Here is a 25,166-nt window from a genome sequence, read left to right on the forward strand (position 1 = left end):
TTGAAAAAGAAAATAAAGTTGCTGCTAATACATGTTAGTTTTGGGATATTTAATCACATTTTGTTGTGAGTTTGGTCTTAAAAAGCTGGACTGGACCAAGTTGTACTCTGCAGAACTGACAGATCAAACTTGCATTAGAAAAATAATCCATCTCTACTCTTCCTGACTCATGCAGATCAATATGACTGCTTTCTCCGTGAAGTTTATACATACAAACGCTGAAGTTTGTCAGATTTCAAATGAACTTATACTGTGAATACTACAGTGTATATCTTATAATCCACAATGTCAGGTCCAGAGGTCAGAGGAGAATGGTCAGACTGGTTGGAGACGATAGAAAGAAAACAGGAAGTCCAGTAAGCACTGGTTCCATCCAAGATCTGCAGAACATCATCTCTGAACACACAACCCGTCCAGCCTGGAAGCAGATGGTCTCCAGTAGCAGAAGACCACAGCGGGTTCCCTCCTGTCAGTAAGAACAGGAAACTGAGGCTACAATTCACACAGACTCACCAGAACTGGACAATAGAAGATGGAGAAACGTTGCTGGTCTGATGAGTCTCCAGTTCAGCTCCACATTCACATGGTAGGATCAGAATCTGCTGGAAACATCATGATGGATCCATCCTGCTGTCAGGATCAACGCTTCAGGCTGCTGCTGGTGGAATGGTGGGGGGAGGTTTTCTGGTCCCACTTTAGTCCCCTTAGTACCAGCATGACATGGTTTAACCTCCACAGCCTACCTGAGTCCTGCTGCTGACCATGTCCATCCCTTTCTGAGCACAGTGTAGCATCTTCTGATGGAAACTTCCAGCAGGATGATACACCATGTCACAAAGCTCACATCATCTCCACCATGACGATGAGTTCACTGTCCTCCAACGGCCTCCACAGTCACCAGATCTACATCCAGCAGAGCAGCTTTAGGACGTGGTGGAACGGGAGATTCTCATAGTGATGAGGTGGAACGGGAGATTCTCATCATGATGAGGTGGAACGGGAGATTCTCATGGTGATGAGGTGGAACGGGAGATTCTCATGGTGATGAGGTGGAACGGGAGATTCTCATCATGATGAGGTGGAACGGGAGATTCTCATCATGATGAGGTGGAACGGGAGATTCTCATCATGATGTGGTGGAACGGGAGATTCTCATCATGATGAGGTGGAACGGGAGATTCTCATGGGGATGAGGTGGAACGGGAGATTCTCATGGTGATGAGGTGGAACGGGAGATTCTCATGGTGATGAGGTGGAACGGGAGATTCTCATGGGGATGAGGTGGAACGGGAGATTCTCATGGGGATGAGGTGGAACGGGAGATTCTCATGGGGATGAGGTGGAACGGGAGATTCTCATGGTGATGTGGTGGAACGGGAGATTCTCATGGTGATGTGGTGGAACGGGAGATTCTCATGGGGATGAGGTGGAACTGGAGATTCTCATGGTGATGATGTGGAACGGGAGATTCTCATGGTGATGAGGTGGAACGGGAGATTCTCATGGTGATGAGGTGGAACGGGAGATTCTCATGGTGATGAGGTGGAACGGGAGATTCTCATGGTGATGAGGTGGAACGGGAGATTCTCATGGTGATGAGGTGGAACGGGAGATTCTCATGGTGATGAGGTGGAACGGGAGATTCTCATGGTGATGAGGTGGAACGGGAGATTCTCATGGTGATGAGGTGGAACGGGAGATTCTCATGGTGATGAGGTGGAACGGGAGATTCTCATGGTGATGAGGTGGAACGGGAGATTCTCATGGTGATGAGGTGGAACGGGAGATTCTCATGGTGATGTGGTGGAACGGGAGATTCTCATGGGGATGAGGTGGAACGGGAGATTCTCATGGGGATGAGGTGGAACGGGAGATTCTCATGGTGATGAGGTGGAACGGGAGATTCTCATGGTGATGAGGTGGAACGGGAGATTCTCATGGGGATGAGGTGGAACGGGAGATTCTCATCATGATGTGGTGGAACGGGAGATTCTCATGGTGATGAGGTGGAACGGGAGATTCTCATGGGGATGAGGTGGAACGGGAGATTCTCATGGTGATGAGGTGGAACGGGAGATTCTCATGGTGATGAGGTAGAACGGGAGATTCTCATGGTGATGAGGTGGAACGGGAGATTCTCATGGGGATGAGGTGGAACGGGAGATTCTCATGGTGATGAGGTAGAACGGGAGATTCTCATGGTGATGAGGTGGAACGGGAGATTCTCATCATGATGAGGTGGAACGGGAGATTCTCATGGGGATGAGGTGGAACGGGAGATTCTCATGGTCATGAGGTGGAACGGGAGATTCTCATGGGGATGAGGTGGAACGGGAGATTCTCATGGTGATGAGGTGGAACGGGAGATTCTCATGGGGATGAGGTGGAACGGGAGATTCTCATGGGGATGAGGTGGAACGGGAGATTCTCATCATGATGAGGTGGAACGGGAGATTCTCATGGTGATGAGGTGGAACGGGAGATTCTCATCATGATGAGGTGGAACGGGAGATTCTCATGGGGATGAGGTGGAACGGGAGATTCTCATGGTGATGTGGTGGAACGGGAGATTCTCATCATGATATGCAGCAACTTTGTGATTCTTCATGTCAATAGAGCGAAATCTCTGAGGAACGTTTTGCGACATCTTGTTAAATCTATCACACAAAGAATTGATCCAATTCCAAAAGAAAAATACATCCAATCGTACTATCAGCATCTGCACGGCTGCCCTCATTTAACATTATTATAGCTGCAGCATTTCTCTTTTATAACCAAATGTTTATTACAAGTTAACCATGCTTCCATCCAAACTGACACTACTGTCTTTTATTTGGTTTCAGAGAGAAATCAAAACTCCTTCCACCTTTACAAAGTCTCTGAATTAGTAACCAGTTCCAATGTAAGTTTGAAACTTCTGCTTCGACTCCATAAATCAGCTCTCGGGTCAGAACCACATTATATTCCTGTCATGCCTTCAGTGTATGAAACATTAATGTTGTGTGTCTCAGGTCTGCTGGCAGAATCAAGAAAATTTTAGCCACAAAAATCCTGTCACGTAATCGACCGCACAAGGTGCACTGTTTGCTTTTGTTTTAACAAACCAGATTTATCAGAGCGGTCTGATTAGATTTTCCCCCTCTTTCCTGTTCCCCATGTAAAACAAAGCTAATCAGCTTCCAGGTTCTTCCTTGTAATAACCAGACATATGAGCAGTGCAGTATCGATCATCTCATCAGGCTGAACCTCAGGCTCTTCTTTTGACCCGTAAATGGCAAAAATATTCTCTGAGGAGTCTCAGGCCTGGTGGAGACCCGCATCATGAATCAGCCGTTTGCAAATCACCACCAAACTCAGTGAAACGACATAAAAATCACCATTTAACATTGAATTATCGAAGGAGTTATCGTTGCATCTGCCAGTTAAAATCTAATCTTTATCATGTTACTGCAATGAAACTGATAAATTGTTAAGCCATAAAAAAACAAGACAAAAAACCCTCAATGTGGGTGGAGTATTTGATTTATCAGAGTCCACAGGCGTTGTGCTGAACCTGCCTTTCCATCAAGCAGCAGCGAAACAGCCTTTCTGACTCAATCACCTGTAATGCGACCTGCCAGCTGTCTTATTTCACATATAACTATTTCACTCTGGTAAAAGAAAGAAAGAAAGAAATCTTGTTAAACTCATGTATTCATGTCAGACTTCAGTGAACTTACAAAAGTTAGGAGAGAGACTATTAAATCATTGTTTTAGGGTTGTTGCGGGGGGTTCGTTGCCTTCCAGGAATGCCAGCAGAGAAAGATGGCAGGGTGGGCATGATATGAGGGTCTGGGAGCATTCCTCCCCCCAGGGAGAAAAATCTGAACTTTGCAGATTAAGGAGACATTTACATCAGTCTTTTCTGATCTGAATCCGAGTCCGTTTGCTCGGGAAAGTCGCTTCATTTGGGGAAATGTGAACGCACCAAACGAATTCTGATTCAGACCAAGGAAGCGGACTCGGCCCGCCTACAAACTCAGGTCTCGGTCCGTTTCCAGCGGACCAAATACAGGAAGCGGACTAAAAAAAAAAAGAGTCACTTCCTGCATGTGGCGTAGCATTGCATTGTGGGTAAATCCATAGCGATGGCGTTAAGGGTCCTCTGCCTCGTCTGGTGTTCATACTGCGTCCATTGTTGCAGTGGATTTCTGCAGTATACTTGCATAAGACACTAAAAACCCAAAACAGCCATAGTTTGGTCTCCATGTTTAACTGGCAGGTGGAGGAAACAGAGTTTTCTTCTTTACGCCGGTCTGGTCCTCTCTTCTGCTAAATACTAGTGCAGCGCCCCCTCTGGTGGGAATGGGGAGATATTATTCTAATGGTTTGGCTGGTTTGACTTAAGTGCAGCGTGAACACGATCTCGGTCCGCATGGATACACCCCCCTACAACTGAGCCGAGTCCCAATCGGACCGAGTCTAGCGGACTATTCTGATGTGAATGCACCATTAAAAAGCTTCATCTTGGGCACTGAGAGGAAAATCTAACTACCTCGCCCCTCATTCCACTAACCTAAAACTGAACTTCAGCTTTAGAGGCTGGAAACTCACATAACCTTATCACACAGTAACTAATTAAATCTTAACGCTCGTATACTAACTTCTGTGTAATGTTAGCTGCCTGGGCTATTCTATTCTACTTTATTGTATATTCATATCGCAGACACTTTTATCCAAAGTGCCTTTTATAAGAGAGTGAGAACAACACAAGTACAAAATCAGACAGTAGAGAACATCGTAGGAAGGTGCTGGTGGACTGTCCAGTTGGACGCAGTTCCTTACATGAAGTGCTACAGGCTATTTTTTTTTTGTTTGTTTGTTTGTATTTTTTTGTTTTTCTCCCTTCCCACCCCATAATATCACCTATGTTAAAATACAAAGAATTAATACCATAAAGTTTGTTAGAAAGAACTGGGCTAAGTTCTCCAACTTTCCAACAAATATAGCTATACTAAGTGTGAAAGTTCTCCTTGAAGAGTTGAGTCTTCAGCTTGATCTTAAAAGTAGACAGGGACTCTGCAGAGCGGACAGAGTTTGGGAGATCATTCCACCATCGTGGCACAACAGAGGAAAAGAGTCTGGCTGGTGATTTAGTCCCACGTTGTGGTGGTAACATGAGGCGTCTTTCACTGGTGGAACGTAGCTGTGGAGAGGGAGTGTAGGTCTGGATTAGGGAGTGAAGGTAGACGGGAGACGTTGAGTTATTGTTTTGTAAGCCAGAAGCAAAGCTTTAAATTTGATGCGTGCTTCAACCGGAAACCAGTAAAGTGTGATTAGCAGTGGAGTGACATGAGCTTGTTTGGGTTGGTTGAAAACCGGACATGCTGCGGCTTTCTGGATAATCTGCAGAGGTTTAACAGAGCATGAAGGCAGACCTGTCGGTAATCAATGCGTGAGAAGACCAGAGCCTGAACCAACAGCTGAGTCATGTGTTCTGTCAGGTATGGTCTAATTCTCTTGATGTTGTAGAGAGCAAATCGGAAAGAAGGGGCAACCGAGGCAACATGGACCTTAAAGTTTAAAGCTTCACACTTAATTGTGGAGGTAAGGAAGGATTGGCTGGACAGAAGATGAGCTCTGTCTTGGACAGGTTGAGCTGAAGGTGGCGAGCCTTCATCCATGCAGAGTTATCAGCAAGACAAGCTGGTTATCAGCCAGCTAATGTTAGCTAGCGTTAAGAGCAAGTCTGCAAGGTGGTTTAAAATTGTCCTTCATTCAGTGTGGATAAAGTTAATGTTATTAACTAGCTAACTTAAGCTAACATTAACTTATCAGTGGTTTGATTTGATGCTAACATTAGCTTGGTGGCATTAATCAATTTAACGGGAACAAATGCACGTTACTTTTCATTCTAGTTAGCTAATGTTAGCATTCACCAAAGGTTTTTATCATTAGCCCATTTTAAGGTAAAGGGATAGCTAGCTATCAATGTTAATTTCAGCCAAGCCAGTGAAACCAGAGCTCGCAGAACCTTTTTTGTTGTTAAACTCTCCTGTTTAGCAGCACTTCCGCTTCCCAATGACGTATGTAAATGGACAAATTCAAGTGGAAAAGACGAAAACAGTCTGTCGGTCTTGTTCAGAGCTGTGTTGGAGATCTGTTCCACAGATAACCCCGCCCCCTTCACGTGCTCGCTGATAACAAGCTTAGAATAAACTGTGCTCGAAACACAACATCACTGCAGAAAGCATGAAGGCCTTTAAATTGTTTATATATAATTGAAGCGTAATTAAAAGACCTTTTTTATATTTATATTATTTTTACTACAGACAATCTGAAAATGTCTCATTCAAACAAGAGGTTCGCCTTGCAGCTAATTATGCTACTTTGCATTTTATATTATTCATGCAATTAAAGCTCTTCTTTTAAAAAGAAAAACTGTGAACTTAATTTTTTGAACAAGTTTGAATTAATTAGCTTTATTTTTTTCTTGAAATATGACTCCTTCCACATGCATGTGCAGATACTTCCTTCAAAGCTAAATTTTCATTGAGCTACCCAGTTAAATAAAGGCTAAATAAAATTAAAATTGCTGATGCAAACTGGTATTGTACCTTAATCTTTTTGCATTTTTTACACTTCTTATGTTTTCCATTTTGCACATTGTCCCCTTCTATTAACTCCTGATGAGTCATTCCTAATAATCCCACTTAATAATCAGCAGTAGTATTTTTACTTCAGTGACCAGAAACTATTCAGAACAAGAAGGACACGGATTAGTTGAATATTATTCCTGCAAAGATGAGTTTTGGTTAAAAATCTAATGGAACAAGATGGAAAAAACTTGACATGATATGAAGCAGGTCCAGTAACAGCAGCAGGAGAACATCTATACACTGCTTTTAAAGTAATCAATAAGAGCTAAATATTGATTCTGACATTAACAGCGAGCTAATGTATGAAAGCTAAAGGTAGGTCCTCTAAGAATAGCCTTAAAGCTGCTTAAGGTAAAAATGGAAGTGAGTATGCAGAAGGATTCAGACCTAATGAAAAACAGCTTCAACAGCTGGCAAAGAATGAACCGTTTGATATCAATAAATAGCAGCTTTGATCAAGTCTCTAATATTGATGCGTTTTCAGGAAGCGAACTTTAAAAAGTTCTGCAATCTTTGCTCAATTTTGTCGGCCACACAGGAACAAGCGTCCTGCTTCACCGTCTTCTCACCGGCCACTTTAACAGGTAAACCCGATCGATTGTTGATGTTGACAAACCTTATTTTATCTGCCCGAAATCTGAAACGACACATTTTAAATAAATAAAAGTTCACCACACAACTACAAGAGTTGCATGTATTATATATATAAAGTTATCTTCCTGCTATCAGAGACTTTTACTGATGTGTCAGGCCCATCTAGATCTGCTGCAGTTCAGCTCTTTATGTTGCGAGTTGGTCTGTTCACCAGGATGAGTCCGACCACAGATCGTTTTACATAGTTTGAATATTTCCTCCAGATTCTGCAGAATGTATAGATCCGTGTTTTTTTCTCTCCCAACCTCATGCCTCAGAAGGATTTCCTGACTTTTCTGCCATGTAAGCAGTTCCTGGAAGTTTCCAGGAGGGAAATGCGACTGTAACCTTTGCAGAAAAAGTATAATGAGCAAACAGATGCAGCAGGACGCATTTAAAAAGACACATTTTCTTTTCATTTCAATTTGTTCTGGAGGTAAATTACAAAATCGCAGCTATGTGAGAAACAGAAAATAAATCATGACGTGAACTTGAGCTCCTGAAGTGTGCGGCGAGTGCTCCATCTACATGCCTCTAACATGCTCCGTCAGGGAGTTTTAGTAACCATCTACAGCGAGTTGCTGCAGGTTTTCTTCTGCGTTTGTAGCTTTAGTTCACATCCAAATGCTGTTTTGAGGGACAGAAATGGGACTTTAAGCAAAATGTCTTCCCGAGTGAAGATTTTCAGATGATTTCGCCGAGACATTTATGTGTGGACAGGGGTGGAGCTAGGAAATATTTTGGTGGGGGGCCCAGACCAGTAGAAGGGTGGCACATGTGAATAATTGCGAACGGGGGGTTTCCATCTTCAGATACCTGGGGAAGGTTATAAAAACATAATTCTGTCACTTCTTTTCTTATGTGTTCATCGTCTATTGTATTGTATTGTAGTGTGTTCTATTTTGCAGTCACTTAGCAGATACTTTAATACAAAGAGACTTATATATGAAAGCGAAAACAACACAAGCAAGAAATAAAACAAGACCGGACATTATAATTAAGTATTTGCCAGACTTCTGTGAGTCCATGTGGACTCAGGTGCTGGTATGTAGCAGTAGAAAGAGCTTTTTTTTTTTTAAAAAAAAAGAAGTTTTTGTTCCCATCCACCTCCCTAAAGTCCAGTTTGTTTGAAAAGGTGTTGATCCGCAAGAAACTGATTCGGATAAAAAAAAAAAAAAAAAAAATCAAACGTTGGTTCACCTATAAATTCCAGTCTCTGTCTGCTTCAAGTTAACCAAATACCGGACGTGGACAACAGAGCAAATGGGATTGTGGGTAAACACAACAGAAACGTTGACCAATAAATGAGACATACATATGGGACAACAGACTGCTCTGGCTGGGAGACCTGTCTCATGGTCCAATGTGAAAGTAAAAGTCCATAAAAGTTTTGAGACGACTAGGATTTGATGCATTCTCAAAGTTTTCTAACCATGACACTGAAGATGATATACACAGATGTTTGTGACCCCCACCCCCTACACAACAACTGGGTGATTACTAGTGTGATTTATCTGAGGTTTCATCTTTCGGCATCGCCTAATGCAAGACTGGATATTTTTATCCTTAAATACCCCATTTTGCCCCCTTATTCACTAGATAACTATCTAAATACATGTATCATACATCATTTTAATAGAAAAACAGTACAGGCAACTAATATGCTCAGCCTCCGTGCACAACGTCGTAAAAGCTTATATGGACCCTCGTAACTTCGAAACTTGCTCTATTTTTAAAAAAATATTATTATTATTATTATTTAGATTTATTTATTGAGCAACGTGAAGTCGAGAACTGCGTAACATGGGGACCGCCTGTACTCACAAACAAGGAAGATAAAGTAGTTTTTAGTGGATTTGGTTCATTGCTTCAACAAGTTTCCAGCATGCCCAATATCAGCTTCCTTCATGCAGAAAAAGTCGAATTCAGATTTGCTAGTTTTGTTTATGTGGTAAAAAGTTAACGTTGAGGCGCTAATTTGACAGATTTATCTCTGCATTCATGTGTTCATTTTAGCAAAAATCCAAAAAATTTTAACCAGGTCAGGTTTCCCGACTGACATCAAGTTAAAAAAAACTGCATTAACCAATAAATCATCAAAAATCATCAATTTTCTTCTTCTTTCCTTCTTCTACTTATCTTCTCCTTCCGTAACCTTTGATGCAGCGCCACCAAGGAGTGGACTACGTTATTTAAAAGCCCCGCCCCCCCACTGGGCCGAATAGCTGGAAGGGCGACTCCTTATTACCTTATCGTATTCCTGTGTGAAACTGAGAAATAATTAAGCTGGTTCTTCACCATCATTGATTAAAAGCCCCAACAAGGTGAGCATCCAGCAAAGCCGCGTTTGATGAATATAAATGTTGCCCTCATCCTTTTATCGACCACAAAGCATTCAGTGATTTTTCATTTGTCACAGATTCTGGGAAATCTACTAAAACTTCCTTTTCTTCCACCACAATGCAGAAGCAGTCAGGTCACTTAAAGTGTATTAGTAAAGACTTCTGTCACTTGGCTTCATCACAAGGAGGATGAAGACTAGATAAGAGCAGCCAGACCTCAGCGCTGCAGCTGATTAAATGGGATTTCTCCAGCAACAGATCACAAAAAGCTCAAACATGAACATTACATATGTTTCTTTAACATATGTCCTAAAGATGTACATCTCTGCAGGCAAACATCTCTTCTCACCTGTGTTTGGGTGGTTTAACTGAATCTTTCTCACCTTCCCGTGGATCTTCTGTCCGAGAGAGAGTCTCCGCGTTGCTATGGAGATCAGAATGCAAAACATGGCCGAGGAGAAGGCGACGGCAGCAAAGACGAGACCCCAGGAGAGGCTGCAGAAGTAACAGGAGCTCCCTGCAGAAGTGCACACCAACACGTGCACCGAGGCCAGGAGCAGGCACAGGAGGTAGAAAGGCAGGGAGAGCAGGGAGGAGAGGACTGGGAAGTCCACGACGGCTGCACCGCTCAGCGCTTCAGGCATGGCGAGCAGTAACACCAACAGGAGCTGGAAGGCCCGGAGAGACGGAGAGAAAAAGCTTGTAAGTTCCACCAGTCATGTGAGCAGCTTTTTACAGCCATTAAAACCAACAGCTGAGTGACCTCAACACCTTATTACCTCTGCAAAGGAGGAGGTGGAGGTTTTGTGTTTACCGTTGTCTGTCTGTCTGTCTGTCTGTTAGCGACATCACACAAAAACCCCTGAACAGATTTTCATCACAGAACTGGTCTCAGTCTAACTTAGACTTCATTAAATGATTGGAGTGGTCCACATCAGCATCTGGAGGAAGATATGTTGTGAACGATTCTTCCGCATTGCAAATAGGACCATTTTCAGTGAATCTGCATATAACTCCACAATAAATGGTGAGAAAATCCAGGAGAAGTTCCCAAAAGGTTTTCCAAGATATCAAAGATATTCTAGATACTACCATCCAGAACAGGAACAACGTCCTGGATACTACCATCCAGAACTAGAACAATATTCTGGATGCTACCATCCAGAACAGGAACAACATTCTGGATGCTACCATCCAGAACAGGAACATCATTCTGGATACTACCATCCAGAACAGAAACAACATTCTGGATACTACCATCCAGAACAGAAACAACATTCTGGATACTACCATCCAGAACAGGAACAACATTCTGGATGCTACCATCCAGAACAGGAACAACATTCTGGATGCTTCCATCCAGAACAGGAACAACATTCTGGATACTACCATCCAGAACAGGAACAACATTCTGGATGCTACCATCCAGAACAGGAACAACATTCTGGATGCTACCATCCAGAACAGGAACAACATTCTGGATGCTACCATCCAGAACAGGAACATCATTCTGGATACTACCATCCAGAACAGAAACAACATTCTGGATACTACCATCCAGAACAGGAACAACATTCTGGATGCTTCCATCCAGAACAGGAACAACATTCTGGATACTACCATCCAGAACAGGAACAACATTCTGGATGCTACCATCCAGAACAGGAACAACATTCTGGATACTACCATCCAGAACTAGAACAATATTCTGGATGCTACCATCCAGAACAGGAACAACATTCTGGATTCTACCATCCAGAACAGGAACAACATTTTGGATACTACCATCCAGAACAGGAACAACATTCTGGATGCTACCATCCAGAACAGAAACAACATTCTGGATACTACCATCCAGAACAGGAACAACATTCTGGATGCTACCATCCAGAACAGGAACAACATTCTGGATACTACCATCCAGAACAGAAACAACATTCTGGATACTACCATCCAGAACAGGAACAACATTCTGGATGCTACCATCCAGAACAGGAACAACATTCTGGATGCTACCATCGGGAACAGAAACAACATTCTGGATACTACCATCCAGAACAGGAACAACATTCTGGATGCTACCATCCAGAACAGGAACAACATTATGGATACTACCATCCAGAACAGAAACAACATTCTGGATACTACCATCCAGAACAGGAACAACATTCTGGATGCTACCATCCAGAACAGGAACAACATTCTGGATACTACCATCCAGAACAGGAACAACATTCTGGATGCTACCATCCAGAACAGGAACAACATTCTGGATACTACCATCCAGAACAGAAACAACATTCTGGATACTACCATCCAGAACAGGAACAACATTCTGGATGCTTCCATCCAGAACAGGAACAACATTCTGGATACTACCATCCAGAACTAGAACAATATTCTGGATGCTACCATCCAGAACAGGAACAACATTCTGGATGCTACCATCCAGAACAGGAACAACATTCTGGATGCTTCCATCCAGAACAGGAACAACATTCTGGATACTACCATCCAGAACAGGAACAACATTCTGGATGCTTCCATCCAGAACAGGAACAACATTCTGGATGCTACCATCCAGAACAGGAACAACATTCTGGATACTACCATCCAGAAAAGGAACAACATTCTGGATACTACCATCCAGAACAGGAACAACATTCTGGATGCTACCATCCACACCAGGAACAACATTATGGATACTACCATCCAGAACAGGAACAACGTTCTGGATACTACCATCCAGAACAGGAACAACATTCTGGATGCTACCATCCAGAACAGGAACAACATTCTGGATATTACCATCCAGAACAGGAACAACATTCTGGATGCTACCATCCAAAACAGGAACAACATTCTGGATACTACCATCCAGAACAGGAACAACATTCTGGATGCTACCATCCAGAACAGGAACAACATTCTGGATACTACCATCCAGAACAGGAACAACATTCTGGATGCTACCATCCAGAACAGGAACAACATTATGGATACTACCATCCGGAACAGGAACAACATTCTGGATGCTACCATCCAGAACAGGAACAACATTCTGGATGCTACCATCCAGAACAGGAACAACATTCTGGATACTACCATCCAGAACTAGAACAATATTCTGGATACTACCATCCAGAACAGGAACAACGTCCTGGATACTACCATCCAGAACTAGAACAATATTCTGGATACTACCATCCAGAACAGGAACAACATTATGGATGCTACCATCCAGAACAGGAACAACATTATGGATACTACCATCCAGAACAGGAACACCATTATGGATACTACCATCCAGAACAGGAACAACATTCTGGATGCTACCATCCAGAACAGGAACGACATTCTGGATGCTACCATCCAGAACAGGAACAACATTCTGGATGCTACCATCCAGAACAGGAACAACATTCTGGATGCTACCATCCAGAACAGGAACAACATTCTGGATGCTACCATCCAGAACAGGAACAACATTCTGGATGCTACCATCCAGAACAGGAAAAACATTCTGGATACCACCATCCAGAACAGGAACAATATTCTGGATGCTAACATCCAGAACAGGAACGACATTCTGGATGCTTCCATCCAGAACAAGAACGACATTTAATCACTGCAAGAGAGCAAACAAGCAACAAACAAACACCACAATGTAGCCGAGACACTGTGGATTCATTATCAATGGATCTGGAATCTGGTAGTGGATCCATATAGGGTGGATGTGGGACCAAAACAAATGAGCTCCTTGGTGGAGCTTGGTGGTCTTTTCTACTTTGGTTTGGTAAAGCATGTTGGGGTTTTAAAGTTTTAAACATGCAATTAACCCCTTAAACGTACAAGACGCATTTAGCCATTTTTGGTTTACTTTGCATGGTATAATGCATCTAGAAGCTGAAGCCTTCTAATCCCAGTCAGCATGCAGAGGTGATGTTTCCAGCCTCAGGTGTCAGATTATGAGGCTAAAACGATGAAAACAGATCAGCAGTGGTAAAATGTGCCTGTGTAGTAAAGCCAAGCCATGAAACTTACCTGAAACACAAACACCATGCCTGCGATCATCGAGTACATGTCGTATTTGCCCAGCTGCTTACTGAGAGCAGAGCTCATGGCGGCCAGAGCCTCCAGATATTGCTTCAGCACCTTTTTGCCCATGTTGGTCAGCACTTCAGAGGTGTTTCCTTCCAGGTAGCGCTTCATCCAGTTCCCATGAGCCTTTTCTGCCACACGAAACTGCTCAAAACCTTCCACTGGATGACAGAAAAACAGAAAACAGAAGTTAGATTAATCAGAAAAAATACAAATAGGAACTCAATGACAACTTATCAAGTCCACTTGTTGGTTAGCTTAAATTTCTCATCAGCCAATCCCATAGCAGCAGCTCAGTATCGCTGCTGACCATGTTCATCCCTTTCTGAGCACAGTGTAGCATCTTCTGATGGAAACTTCCAGCAGGATGATGCACCATGTCACAAAGCTCACATCATCTCCACCATGACGATGAGTTCACTGTCCTCCAACGGCCTCCACAGTCACCAGATCTCAGTCCAGCAGAGCAGCTTTGGGATGTGGTGGAACGGGAGATTCTCATCATGATGTGGTGGAACGGGAGATTCTCATGGTGATGAGGTGGAACGGGAGATTCTCATCATGATGTGGTGGAACGGGAGATTCTCATCATGATGTGGTGGAACGGGAGATTCTCATCATGATGAGGTGGAACGGGAGATTCTCATGGTGATGAGGTGGAACGGGAGATTCTCATCATGATGTGGTGGAACGGGAGATTCTCATGGTGATGAGGTGGAACGGGAGATTCTCATGGTGATGAGGTGGAACGGGAGATTCTCATGGTGATGAGGTGGAACGGGAGATTCTCATCATGATGTGGTGGAACAGGAGATTCTCATGGTGATGAGGTGGAACGGGAGATTCTCATCATGATGTGGTGGAACGGGAGATTCTCATCATGATGAGGTGGAACGGGAGATTCTCATGGTGATGAGGTGGAACGGGAAATTCTCATGATGATGTGGTGGAACGGGAGATTCTCATGGTGATGAGGTGGAACGGGAGATTCTCATGGTGATGAGGTGGAACGGGAGATTCTCATGGTGATGAGGTGGAACGGGAGATTCTCATCATGATGAGGTGGAACGGGAGATTCTCATCATGATGTGGTGGAACGGGAGATTCTCATCATGATGAGGTGGAACGGGAGATTCTCATCATGATGTGGTGGAACGGGAGATTCTCATGGTGATGAGGTGGAACGGAAATTCTCATGATGATGTGGTGGAACGGGAGATTCTCATCATGATGAGGTGGAACGGGAGATTCTCATCATGATGTGGTGAAACGGGAGATTCTCATGGTGATGTGGTGGAACGGGAGATTCTCATCATGATGTGGTGGAACGGGAGATTCTCATGGTGATGAGGTGGAACGGGAGATTCTCATCATGATGAGGTGGAACGGGAGATTCTCATCATGATGAGGTGGAACGGGAGATTCTCATCATGATGTGGTGGAACGGGAGATTCTCATCATGATGAGGTGGAACGGGAGATTCTCATCATGATGAGGTGGAACGGGAGATTCTCATCATGATGTGGTGGAACAGGAGATTCTCATGGTGATGAGGTGGAACGGGAGATTCTCATCATGATCTGGTGGAACGGGAGATTCTCATCATGATGAGGTGGAACGGGAGATTCTCATGGTGATGAGGTGGAACGGGAAATTCTCATGATGATGTGGTGGAACGGGAGATTCTCATGGTGATGAGGTGGAACGGGAGATTCTCATGGTGATGAGGTGGAACGGGAGATTCTCATCATGATGAGGTGGAACGGGAGATTCTCATCATGATGTGGTGGAACGGGAGATTCTCATCATGATGAGGTGGAACGGGAGATTCTCATCATGATGTGGTGGAACGGGAGATTCTCATGGTGATGAGGTGGAACGGAAATTCTCATGATGATGTGGTGGAACGGGAGATTCTCATCATGATGAGGTGGAACGGGAGATTCTCATCATGATGTGGTGAAACGGGAGATTCTCATCATGATGTGGTGGAACGGGAGATTCTCATGGTGATGAGGTGGAACGGGAGATTCTCATCATGATGTGGTGGAACGGGAGATTCTCATCATGATGTGGTGGAACAGGAGATTCTCATGGTGATGAGGTGGAACGGGAGATTCTCATCATGATGTGGTGGAACGGGAGATTCTCATCATGATGTGGTGGAACGGGAAATTCTCATCATGATGAGGTGGAACGGGAGATTCTCATCATGATGTGGTGGAACAGGAGATTCTCATCATGATGAGGTGGAACGGGAGATTCTCATCATGATGTGGTGGAACGGGAGATTCTCATCATGATGAGGTGGAACGGGAGATTCTCATGATGATGAGGTGGAACGGGAGATTCTCATGATGATGTGGTGGAACGGGAGATTCTCATCATGATGAGGTGGAACGGGAGATTCTCATGATTATGAGGTGGAACGGGAGATTCTCATGATGATGTGGTGGAACGGGAGATTCTCATCATGATGAGGTGGAACGGGAGATTCTCATGGTGATGAGGCGGAACGGGAGATTCTCATGATGATGTGGTGGAACGGGAGATTCTCATCATGATGAGGTGGAACGGTAGATTCTCATCATGATGTGGTGGAACGGGAGATTCTCATCATGATGAGGTGGAACGGGAGATTCTCATGATGATGAGGTGGAACGGGAAATTCTCATCATGATGAGGTGGAACAGGAGATTCTCATCATGATGAGGTGGAACAGGAGATTCTCATCATGATGAGGTGGAACAGGAGATTCTCATCATGATGAGGTGGAACGGGAAATTCTCATGATGATGTGGTGGAACGGGAGATTCTCATAGTGATGAGGTGGAACGGGAGATTCTCATCATGATGAGGTGGAACAGGAGATTCTCATCATGATGAGGTGGAACAGGAGATTCTCATGATGATGTGGTGGAACGGGAGATTCTCATCATGATGTGGTGGAACGGGAGATTCTCATCATGATGAGGTGGAACGGGAGATTCTCATGGTGATGAGGTGGAACGGGAGATTCTCATGGTGATGAGGTGGAACGGGAGATTCTCATCATGATGTGGTGGAACGGGAGATTCTCATGGTTCATGAGGTGGAACGGGAGATTCTCATGGTGATGAGGTGGAACGGGAGATTCTCATGGTGATGAGGTGGAACGGGAGATTCTCATGGTGATGAGGTGGAACGGGAGATTCTCATGGTGATGAGGTGGAACGGGAGATTCTCATGATGATGTAAATAGTGTGTGTGTTGCGTGTGTGTTTCAGACGTGAGAGAATGAAATTAAGATGAGAAACGGCGTGGTCATTGTTGATCTGTGTGTGTTTTTGTACAAACTTCTGGTTGCTCTTTATGCTGCTTTATCTATTCATACATACATTTTACATCATTTTAGCCCCAGAATCTGACAGCTGAGGCTGAAAACATCACGTCTGATGCAGACTGGCTCTAAAGCCTTCAGATTCTACATAAATCTCTATCGAGATATAAACAGTGAGGACTGTAATCAAGGTTTTGTGCTCGGCAAGCGAACCAGCTGCAGAACTATGAGACAATCAGCTGGTTAAAGAGCAAAGTAAAGGCCAAAAACTGTTGAGGAATGTTTAAAGTACCTCGTTTCATTTCAGAAAAGCCTCTGCAGACTCTGGAGTAAAAACACTGTCACTTTTAATTGCTTGTTTCCCCAGAGATGAGAGTTCAGTAATCCCATTTATTATTTCATCATTCTCAAACACAGTTTTATTTTCTCATCTCGTGTGTCAGTAAAACTCCTTTAAGTAAAAGAAACTGCACCCTGAAAAAGAAAAAAAAAAAGAGATTTACTTCTATGTACAATTTGTCTGGGGGGGTTATGACTCATTCACATGTTGAATAAAAGGAGATGAAATGACGTCCCCTTGCATTTCCCTGAAAGCACGAAGCTGTGTGGATACGTCAGCGGCACACACGCCTTCCTAAAAACAATTATTTGCCGTGTAAAGTCAACCTCAGCAGCATAAGCACTGAGCTGATGAAATAGTGACTTTGTCAGACAAGGGCTGGTAGAGATATTGGAACTTTAAGCTACAGCCATGAATCACACAATATGGATGGCGCTGGCCATGTTCCATCTGTCTAATCCCGAAGAGCCGTTAATGGCTCTTTGGGATGCCTGAGGTTTCAGGCACAAGAAAAACAAAATGTGAAGAGTGAAATAAAGAAGCCAGGCCAGGGACGAACGAGGTCGTTCCAACATGGTATCACCAGAAATCCAGGTAGGAAACGTTACTGCAGTTTGTTGCAGGTTGTTTTCAGGTTCAGGCAAAGTCAGGTGGCGACATGATGAAACCACGAGCTGCGAGTGGCTTCAACACCTTTTCCTGTTGTGTTCCTGTTGGTAAAATAAATGTCATCTGTCTGCAGAGAGATAATTAAATCCTAGAATCAGTTTTTACCCAACAGAACACTAATTTTACTCTCAGTAAGACTCGACCCCGACAGATGTCCAGCAGACTCCACAGCTCTCCAGCAGCAGCCAATTCTTCATTACACAAGTGATTAAAGAAAAAATCTACCTTCTAAATGTAAATATGCGTAAATAATTTCTCGTTCATACCATCACTGGATGGTTTTATTACACAAACTACTGTTAGCCCAGTAACTCCCACTGGAAAGGGCGTGTTTGACTGGAGAAACAGTGTCTCACTCAGACATACGTTCATGCTGCTAACTACACTAGCATCTCCACACGTAACCGTCCCGTCTCCAGGTAAACTAATGGCATGTACGCATGAATGACAGTGTACATCCTTGTGGAAATAAAAATGTTTTCACTACTGCAACCTCAGTCACCAGCTCAGCTTCACCAGCAAACAACGGTAACCGTGCAGAAAGGCGATCCAGAGGGGCCGCATCACGACCTCGTTTTGCACAAATAAAGCCGCCCCAAATACAACATAGAGAAAATAATAGAATAACCAAAAGTAAATACAGAGTACATACACAAATACCACAACATGTCTTAAATAAAAGGGGTTTACTCCACACAATCACCATGGAAACCAAGGACCAGAACAAATTGTACTGCCAAGTTTCTTAAATGGACATCGTGAAGGATTTTTTGTTGTTAACTGACCAAAACTGATTTCTGCATTTATACGTGCGTTATCTTTGGTGTATTATGACCTCCGTTAGAAGCCCGACACATTCACATAAAACGAAATATTTTAGATTTGTTTCTCCGTTCAGCGGGTAAGCCAGCAGGGCGCGCCATGACAGTCTGCAATGGTGAAATGATACGGCCTCCGGGAAGGGACAAACGGCCCCAACGGCGGGATAAATAATCGCCAATTCTTGCTATAAAGTTCCAGGTGCGTTCCACTTGATTAGTTAATCCAAGAACTGCATTATAAAGTTCAGATCAAATTATTTTTTCCAACGGCCTAAATTAGGCATTTTACTGGCCGTATTAAAACGCCTAAAGCTGCTAGAACCAACGGTTTGCCGTCAGCGGGGAAAATCCTGTTAAATTGTTACTAACAAAGATGGAGGACCACGGATATGCGGCACGGAGCCCTGTTCGCCATCGCCGAGAAAGCGCAAAAGGACACTTAAAAGGCAGCGTGAACAGGAAATACAAAAAACAAGGATCAACATCGGACTAGCTTTCTCCAGGTGGAAGGAGCTGAAGACGGAGAAGGATTTTAAAAGGGATGCCGAAGTTGCCAACTTTCTTCTGGACAAGTAAGTAAAATGCGCTGCCTAAACTAGCCTAAAGAAACGTTTTTCATTCGGTTGTGTTTACCATAGTCATAATATATATTTTTATTTCTCGGTGTTGCCGAGGCTTTTTGACACACATTGGCTGCCGTCGTTACGATGCCTGTTTTTCAGAAAGTGAGGCGCCAGAACGCGCATGCGTTAGAATTGTAGCGACGATTCCGACGTCAGGCGGATGTAAATGTTACACAATGTCCCTTTAAGGTGACGCAAAGTATTTAATGTCATATATTGAAACTGCAGTATTTGTTCCTTCCTAACAGTTAAACACATCTGTCTTTCTGCATATTACCTACAATTTCTCTACACTTCACCTGACATCGTCCTGTAAATGCTGTGACACTGTCACAGAAAGCTAGCCAACAGACGAGTGTTCTCCCAGCCATTGTGGTCCTTTGAGCATCAGTTCTGAGCCGAACTGACGGACTGACGCCGCCTTCCTCGGAGCCATCATGCTAACAAGGCTAACATGCTTTAGCAGGACTTCCAGGCACATCACTAACAGTGATAAAGTTTTAACAGAGCAACGGATCCGAGCTGTTTGGAGGAGCTCCTGCAGAGTTTCAGACTAGCGAGGACAGATTTAATCTTTCCATCAGGCTCTCGAACCAGTCAGACACAAATAACACAAGCAGCCCAATCTGGAAAACTAATTCTGCTTGTGTAAACAACAACAACAACAAAAGATTGTTTACTGCAGACCTGCAAAAATCTGACTTTATTTCCTTTGGTTTGTTTGTGCTAAAGTTCAGGAAGCTCAGTACCATCTGATATAAGTAGTAGCACCGAATGTGTTGAACACATGAGATTAAAAGAAAAGAAAAAACATTTAGTTTAGGTAATCATCACATCCTAAACACTCCTGTTTGATATTATTTATTTAGCATCTTTCCTTCTCGCACTTTCCCAAACAGGACGGAGTACATTAGCTCAGAGGAAACATACATTAGCACCGGCTGCCATTGCTGCTCCGGATGTTTGACTAAGTGAAGGTCAGCAGCAGAGAGACAGCAGGAAGACGGAGATGGATAGGAGGGCTGCAGGAAAACTCGGAGATGGATAATTCTGACAAACAGAGTGACCCCGACATCTAAGCAGGGAGGGGAACCATGTGAAGTTATGTGCATGTATTTGCACAAAGGGTAGAAAGCATTAATGTTCAAGAACAGACCTCAGAGCCGAAGACTTCAAGTCTTCTGGGAGGAGTTTTTGCACTTGAAAGGTAATTTATGTGTGCACTTTAAGAAATGACTTGTAGACAGGCTTCCTTCAGACATCCAGGTCCTGCGGGAGCTGAGATGCTCGGTCTTGGCAATAAAACTCTCTGTTTATAGTCGGCATGCTGCATGTGGCAGTTTTCAGTCGATACGTTTGTGACCAGAAGACGCAGTAATATAAGACATTATTTATCATTTACTGTCACTTCTGAACAGTTCTTCACAACCAAATACCGCCTACGAGTCTGGAGTCCGTTTATGGAGAGGATCAAAGTGGCGCTGAGCTTTAATAAGCTGAATCTTCTCAACCTGTAAAACGATTCAGGCCTGCTTTAAAGCAGCCTGCTTCGGGTTAAACATGATGAGAAGCAGCTTTGATGCACTCGACTTCTTCTTAAAGCAAACATTGAGTCTCCATAGATCTGCACAATCTGCCTCTATTAGCAGCCACCAGGAATCAATTCAGCATTTCCTTAAATAGAACACAGTTTAAGCCATTAAACGGCTTTTAAACGGTCTGAAATCGGCTCGGGAATAAGAAGAATCTGAAAGAATGTTTGAAATGGCTTTTCAGCAGCTGGTCGGTTAAATATCCAGGTATTAAACGCGGAGAACTAGCTGATTTCTCCTCGGTAGATAACCCAACGTTTCACCAGTTTATCAGGTTTTTATCAGCGGTAATAATCAGAGCTGATGCGAGATCAAGTGATTCGTTTACGGCTTTATAGTTCAGCCATGAAAGCAAAAACTGCACCGTGTTGGACAGTTTGAAAAGAGGTCCGGTGCAACAGAGACGACAATCAACGAAGGATCAATCAACAATCAAAAGATGGGCGGAGCCTCCGTGACGTCACCCGTAGGTTTCTGAAGAGCTGACTTGAAGCTCGGTGGGCGGTTCCTACCATCGCCATCTTGGCAGAGGCATGCGTGTCGAGATCGGGTACCTGTCACTCAAAAGGACACGCCCCTAAATATGACAAACTTCGAGATTAAATTACTTTTAAATGTGTTAGAAAAGTTAGAAAGAAAAAAGTTAGAAAAAATTTAACTCCCCCCACAGTTGTCATGAAGGTAAACCTGACCAATTAAACCTGAAATGGAATTTTGTACTAGGCTGTAAACATGTTTATTCCTGCTGTAAACATGTTTATTTCTGCTGTAAACATGTTTATTTCTGCTGTAAACGTGTTTATTTCTGCTGTAAACGTGTTTATTTCTGCTGTGAAGTTGGTCTTTTTAACATGGGAGTCTATGGGGATTTGCTCTGTTTTGAAGCCCCTAGTGGATGAAGGAGGAACTGCACCTTTTCACATCTTTTAGCCAGTTTTTATTCAGAACAACGGCAGTAAGCGTCTGATGAGCCGCAGAACATTGCAGGATACGTCTGGGTCTTCATTGAGCTGGTTAGCAGAAGCTAAATGCGGCTAGTTGAAGCTAATTGGCTACAGACCAAAGTTGGGCTGGTTTGCAGCAATAAATGCATTTCCTATCATTCAAATGAACATCAGAAGAAACGGAACCATTAGCAACTGGTCTGGTTTAGTTTCATGGTTTCCAATCGCTGTTATTCAAACATGAATGTTAAACACGGATGGAGACAGTTTCGTCTGGTCTGTGAGAACTTACAGGTTTAGCGCCCCTAGTGGCCAAAAGTAACACGTATGCTATTATTTTAAAAACCTATAATAATATAATACTGAATAATTTATGTCTTAAGGAGAGCTCCACATCCAAACATGTTCAGCACAACATGGCAGCAGACCATCTGCCGCTGACAGGTTAAAACATTTCAAAATGTCTGAATTCTGACCTTATTGTTGTTAAATAAATAAAAACATAGTGTATTATTGTCATAAATCCCATGTGTTGTAATTGTAAGGTTATTTCTATCAACATTTTAGGATGTTTCTGACCAGAAGATGTCCAGCTGAGTCCTGTAACTCTGACTAAAAGACAATAAGCTGGGAAAGAGTTCAGACAGAGCTCAGATATGAAATCTTCATCAGCTTCTACATCTGGGTGAAATCTGCTCCAACAGGAACTGACCTGCTGGATGTCTGACACCTCCAACGGCGTCTGATTGACAGCAGGTGGGAGAAAGAGAACCACAGCACATTCTGGCTGAACTACATCGTAAATTATTTGCCAGTGTGACTGAAACAAGCAGCGAGCGAGTCCAACACCGGTCCAGGAACAGTGCAGCGTGACGCTGAGGCCGGGAGTCGGACAGGGTCCTGGCAGAACACGGAGACTTTCACACCCACCTTTCTCATGGTCAGGCATGCTGTCTCTGAGCAGGCAGCTGAGCTGGTGGCCATTCAGATGCAGGAAGCGCAGCTGGTCTCGGAGCGGGGTTTCCTCCACCACGCCCGGGATGACCCGACCCACGCTGTTCTGAGATATGGGCAGGCCCAGTCCCAGGGCCAGAGTCGGGGTCAGATCCACCTGCTCCACCACTCCCAGCTTCTCCATTCCAGCTGGCGGGACACAGCAAAGACCACAGAAGCATAAATAATAAAATTCAGTACTTTATATTTAACCTCTTCATTCTGCCGGCGAGCTGGAGGTACAGACGAGGTTAAGGCCTCAAAAAGTCTTAAAAACACCCATTTTCTTCATCTAAAGTCTTCAGTATAATTACAGTCTTAATGTCAGTCACGTCGGCTGCTTGTCGTAGAAAACATGGGCTGCAAAATTAATCAGAACAAAAGGTTTTCAGTTTCTGGAATCACTTTAATGTTTCTGTTAAAACCAGATTTCAGTCCTAATGTCTTCAATTTAACTGCAAGACCGTGCTCAGGGAATACAACCGCTTCAAAACTGGGCCCATGCAGAATGCTGATGTGACAGCAGGCAGTGAAATGGATATTTACCGTAGAAAAACTAAAGCCACAACTTATCACCTCAACAGCGTTACACGGGAAAGAAAGAAAAAAACATTTTTATGAGTGGCGTAAGGAAACGGGCAGATTCCACCCAGTCAGCGCTGGAGGATTTTCAGCTCGTCTCGAAGCATTTCACACCCTCATCAAGATAAATCTGGCATCGAAGGCCTTCCCCTCAAGTCATGAACCTAACAAAACAGCAACGCTGACACGTCCCACAGCTTTCAATTACTTGCAAGTCGGCGATGGTGTAAAATAAATTTAATGGTGCCTTTTTTGCTTTCATCGCAGCGGCTGCAGCATCTCATTGCTTCCTTTTCGCCCTCAGCACAGTCAAACGGCCGTCATTAAAACAGGAAAGCTTCCTGAGGAACGTGGAGGACTTAACCGTTGCTTTGCTGCGTCCTGTTTGTGGGTTGGAATCCGGGTCGCGTTTGTTTGGAAGTCTAACCTAAAAAAAAGCCTGAATCCACACACACAGCTCTCTCTAGTTTTATTTTATCCCCTGGAGGAGGCTTGTCGCAACACGCAGAACAGCCGCAACAACAAAATAAAAGATGAATGGAGTCATTACCAAGTGATTTGTGGCGTTCATTTTTAACAAGCCTGTCTACATTGATGCTCCGCTTCCTGCTGGAAGCTTCCAGGAAAACCGAGCGGGAACCTTCTCCCTGATTGTTTAAAGTTTTCAGCTTGGAACTGGTTCCTACTGGTGGAGAAGACGTCCTGGAATGAACACCAGAGTTAGCAAGCGACACAGCCGCAGACTGAAGAGCGGGACAAACCCCAGAGCTAAGTGCCAATTTGGAAACTGAACACAATGAAGTAAGCCGAGGAATTATCCAGTTTGCATTAAAAGGGGGGCGGATTTGCAACAGGACAAAGACTCCTGATTTAATTTAGTGAGCAGAAATCTACCAAAGCATATGGGGCTGTTTTCAATCTGCTGCTCGGCTCTGCAGGTCTGGAAATGTTTAACGGAGCTCCTGTTGATGCTGCAGCAAAACAAATGACCAAATCCGACAGACGCTTCTCTGCAAGCTGGAATGTTTACAAAATCTGTGAAGATTACTGTTTAATCAAATGCTAATCCCATAATAACTGCATGGAAAATCGTACATGATAACTGCTGTTTGTGCTCCAACAACAAGCAGAGGAGATCTAATCTATTTGAAGGAACGCCAACTTCATTCCTGTAAGTTCCACCCAAGAAAAACCTCCCTGGAGCGACATGCATTCACCCGACAGAGCCGCTTCCATTCTGCACCAGCAGATGTGTCAGAACCACTGAACGCCGAGGCACGAAGACAAAACTGCAGCTCATGACAGTCCCATATTCACTTCCCTATCAGTCTGGTTTTAGATGAGAAAGACCATTATTACATTACAGTTCCCTTTCCTCCAGGTTCGTTGGAATTCTGTGTACAAATCCTGAATCTGACCCCAGTCCTTCACTCCCTTTCTCATGCAAACAGGCTGAAATTTACTGCGCTGTGTTGCAGATCTGTCTTCTAGTTACGGATGTGGCTGCTGCACCACTGCGGCGGAGTCTGAAGATGTGAAAAGACCATTTTATCACCTCTGCGGGAGGAT

At 43.8% G+C, this 25,166-nt stretch overlaps 1 protein-coding gene across 1 annotated transcript in view; it reads right to left on the reverse strand.

The window, feature by feature from the left end:
* The window catches only part of pigg (phosphatidylinositol glycan anchor biosynthesis class G (EMM blood group)), a gene marked incomplete at its 3' end in the record, with an annotated part of 109,359 nt that overhangs the window by 47,246 nt on the left and 36,947 nt on the right, over nucleotides 1-25,166 (reverse strand). The window contains exons 5-7 of the mRNA XM_079249810.1: nucleotides 22,953-23,165; nucleotides 13,658-13,875; nucleotides 9,997-10,281 (exon numbers count right to left, since the gene is read on the reverse strand). Coding sequence (XP_079105936.1) covers nucleotides 9,997-10,281; nucleotides 13,658-13,875; nucleotides 22,953-23,165 — 716 coding nt within the window. The remainder of the gene's footprint in view (nucleotides 1-9,996; nucleotides 10,282-13,657; nucleotides 13,876-22,952; nucleotides 23,166-25,166) is intronic.

Source organism: Telmatherina bonti, assembly GCF_933228915.1.
Source record: "Telmatherina bonti genome assembly, chromosome: 12".
NCBI lineage: Eukaryota > Metazoa > Chordata > Actinopteri > Atheriniformes > Telmatherinidae > Telmatherina > Telmatherina bonti.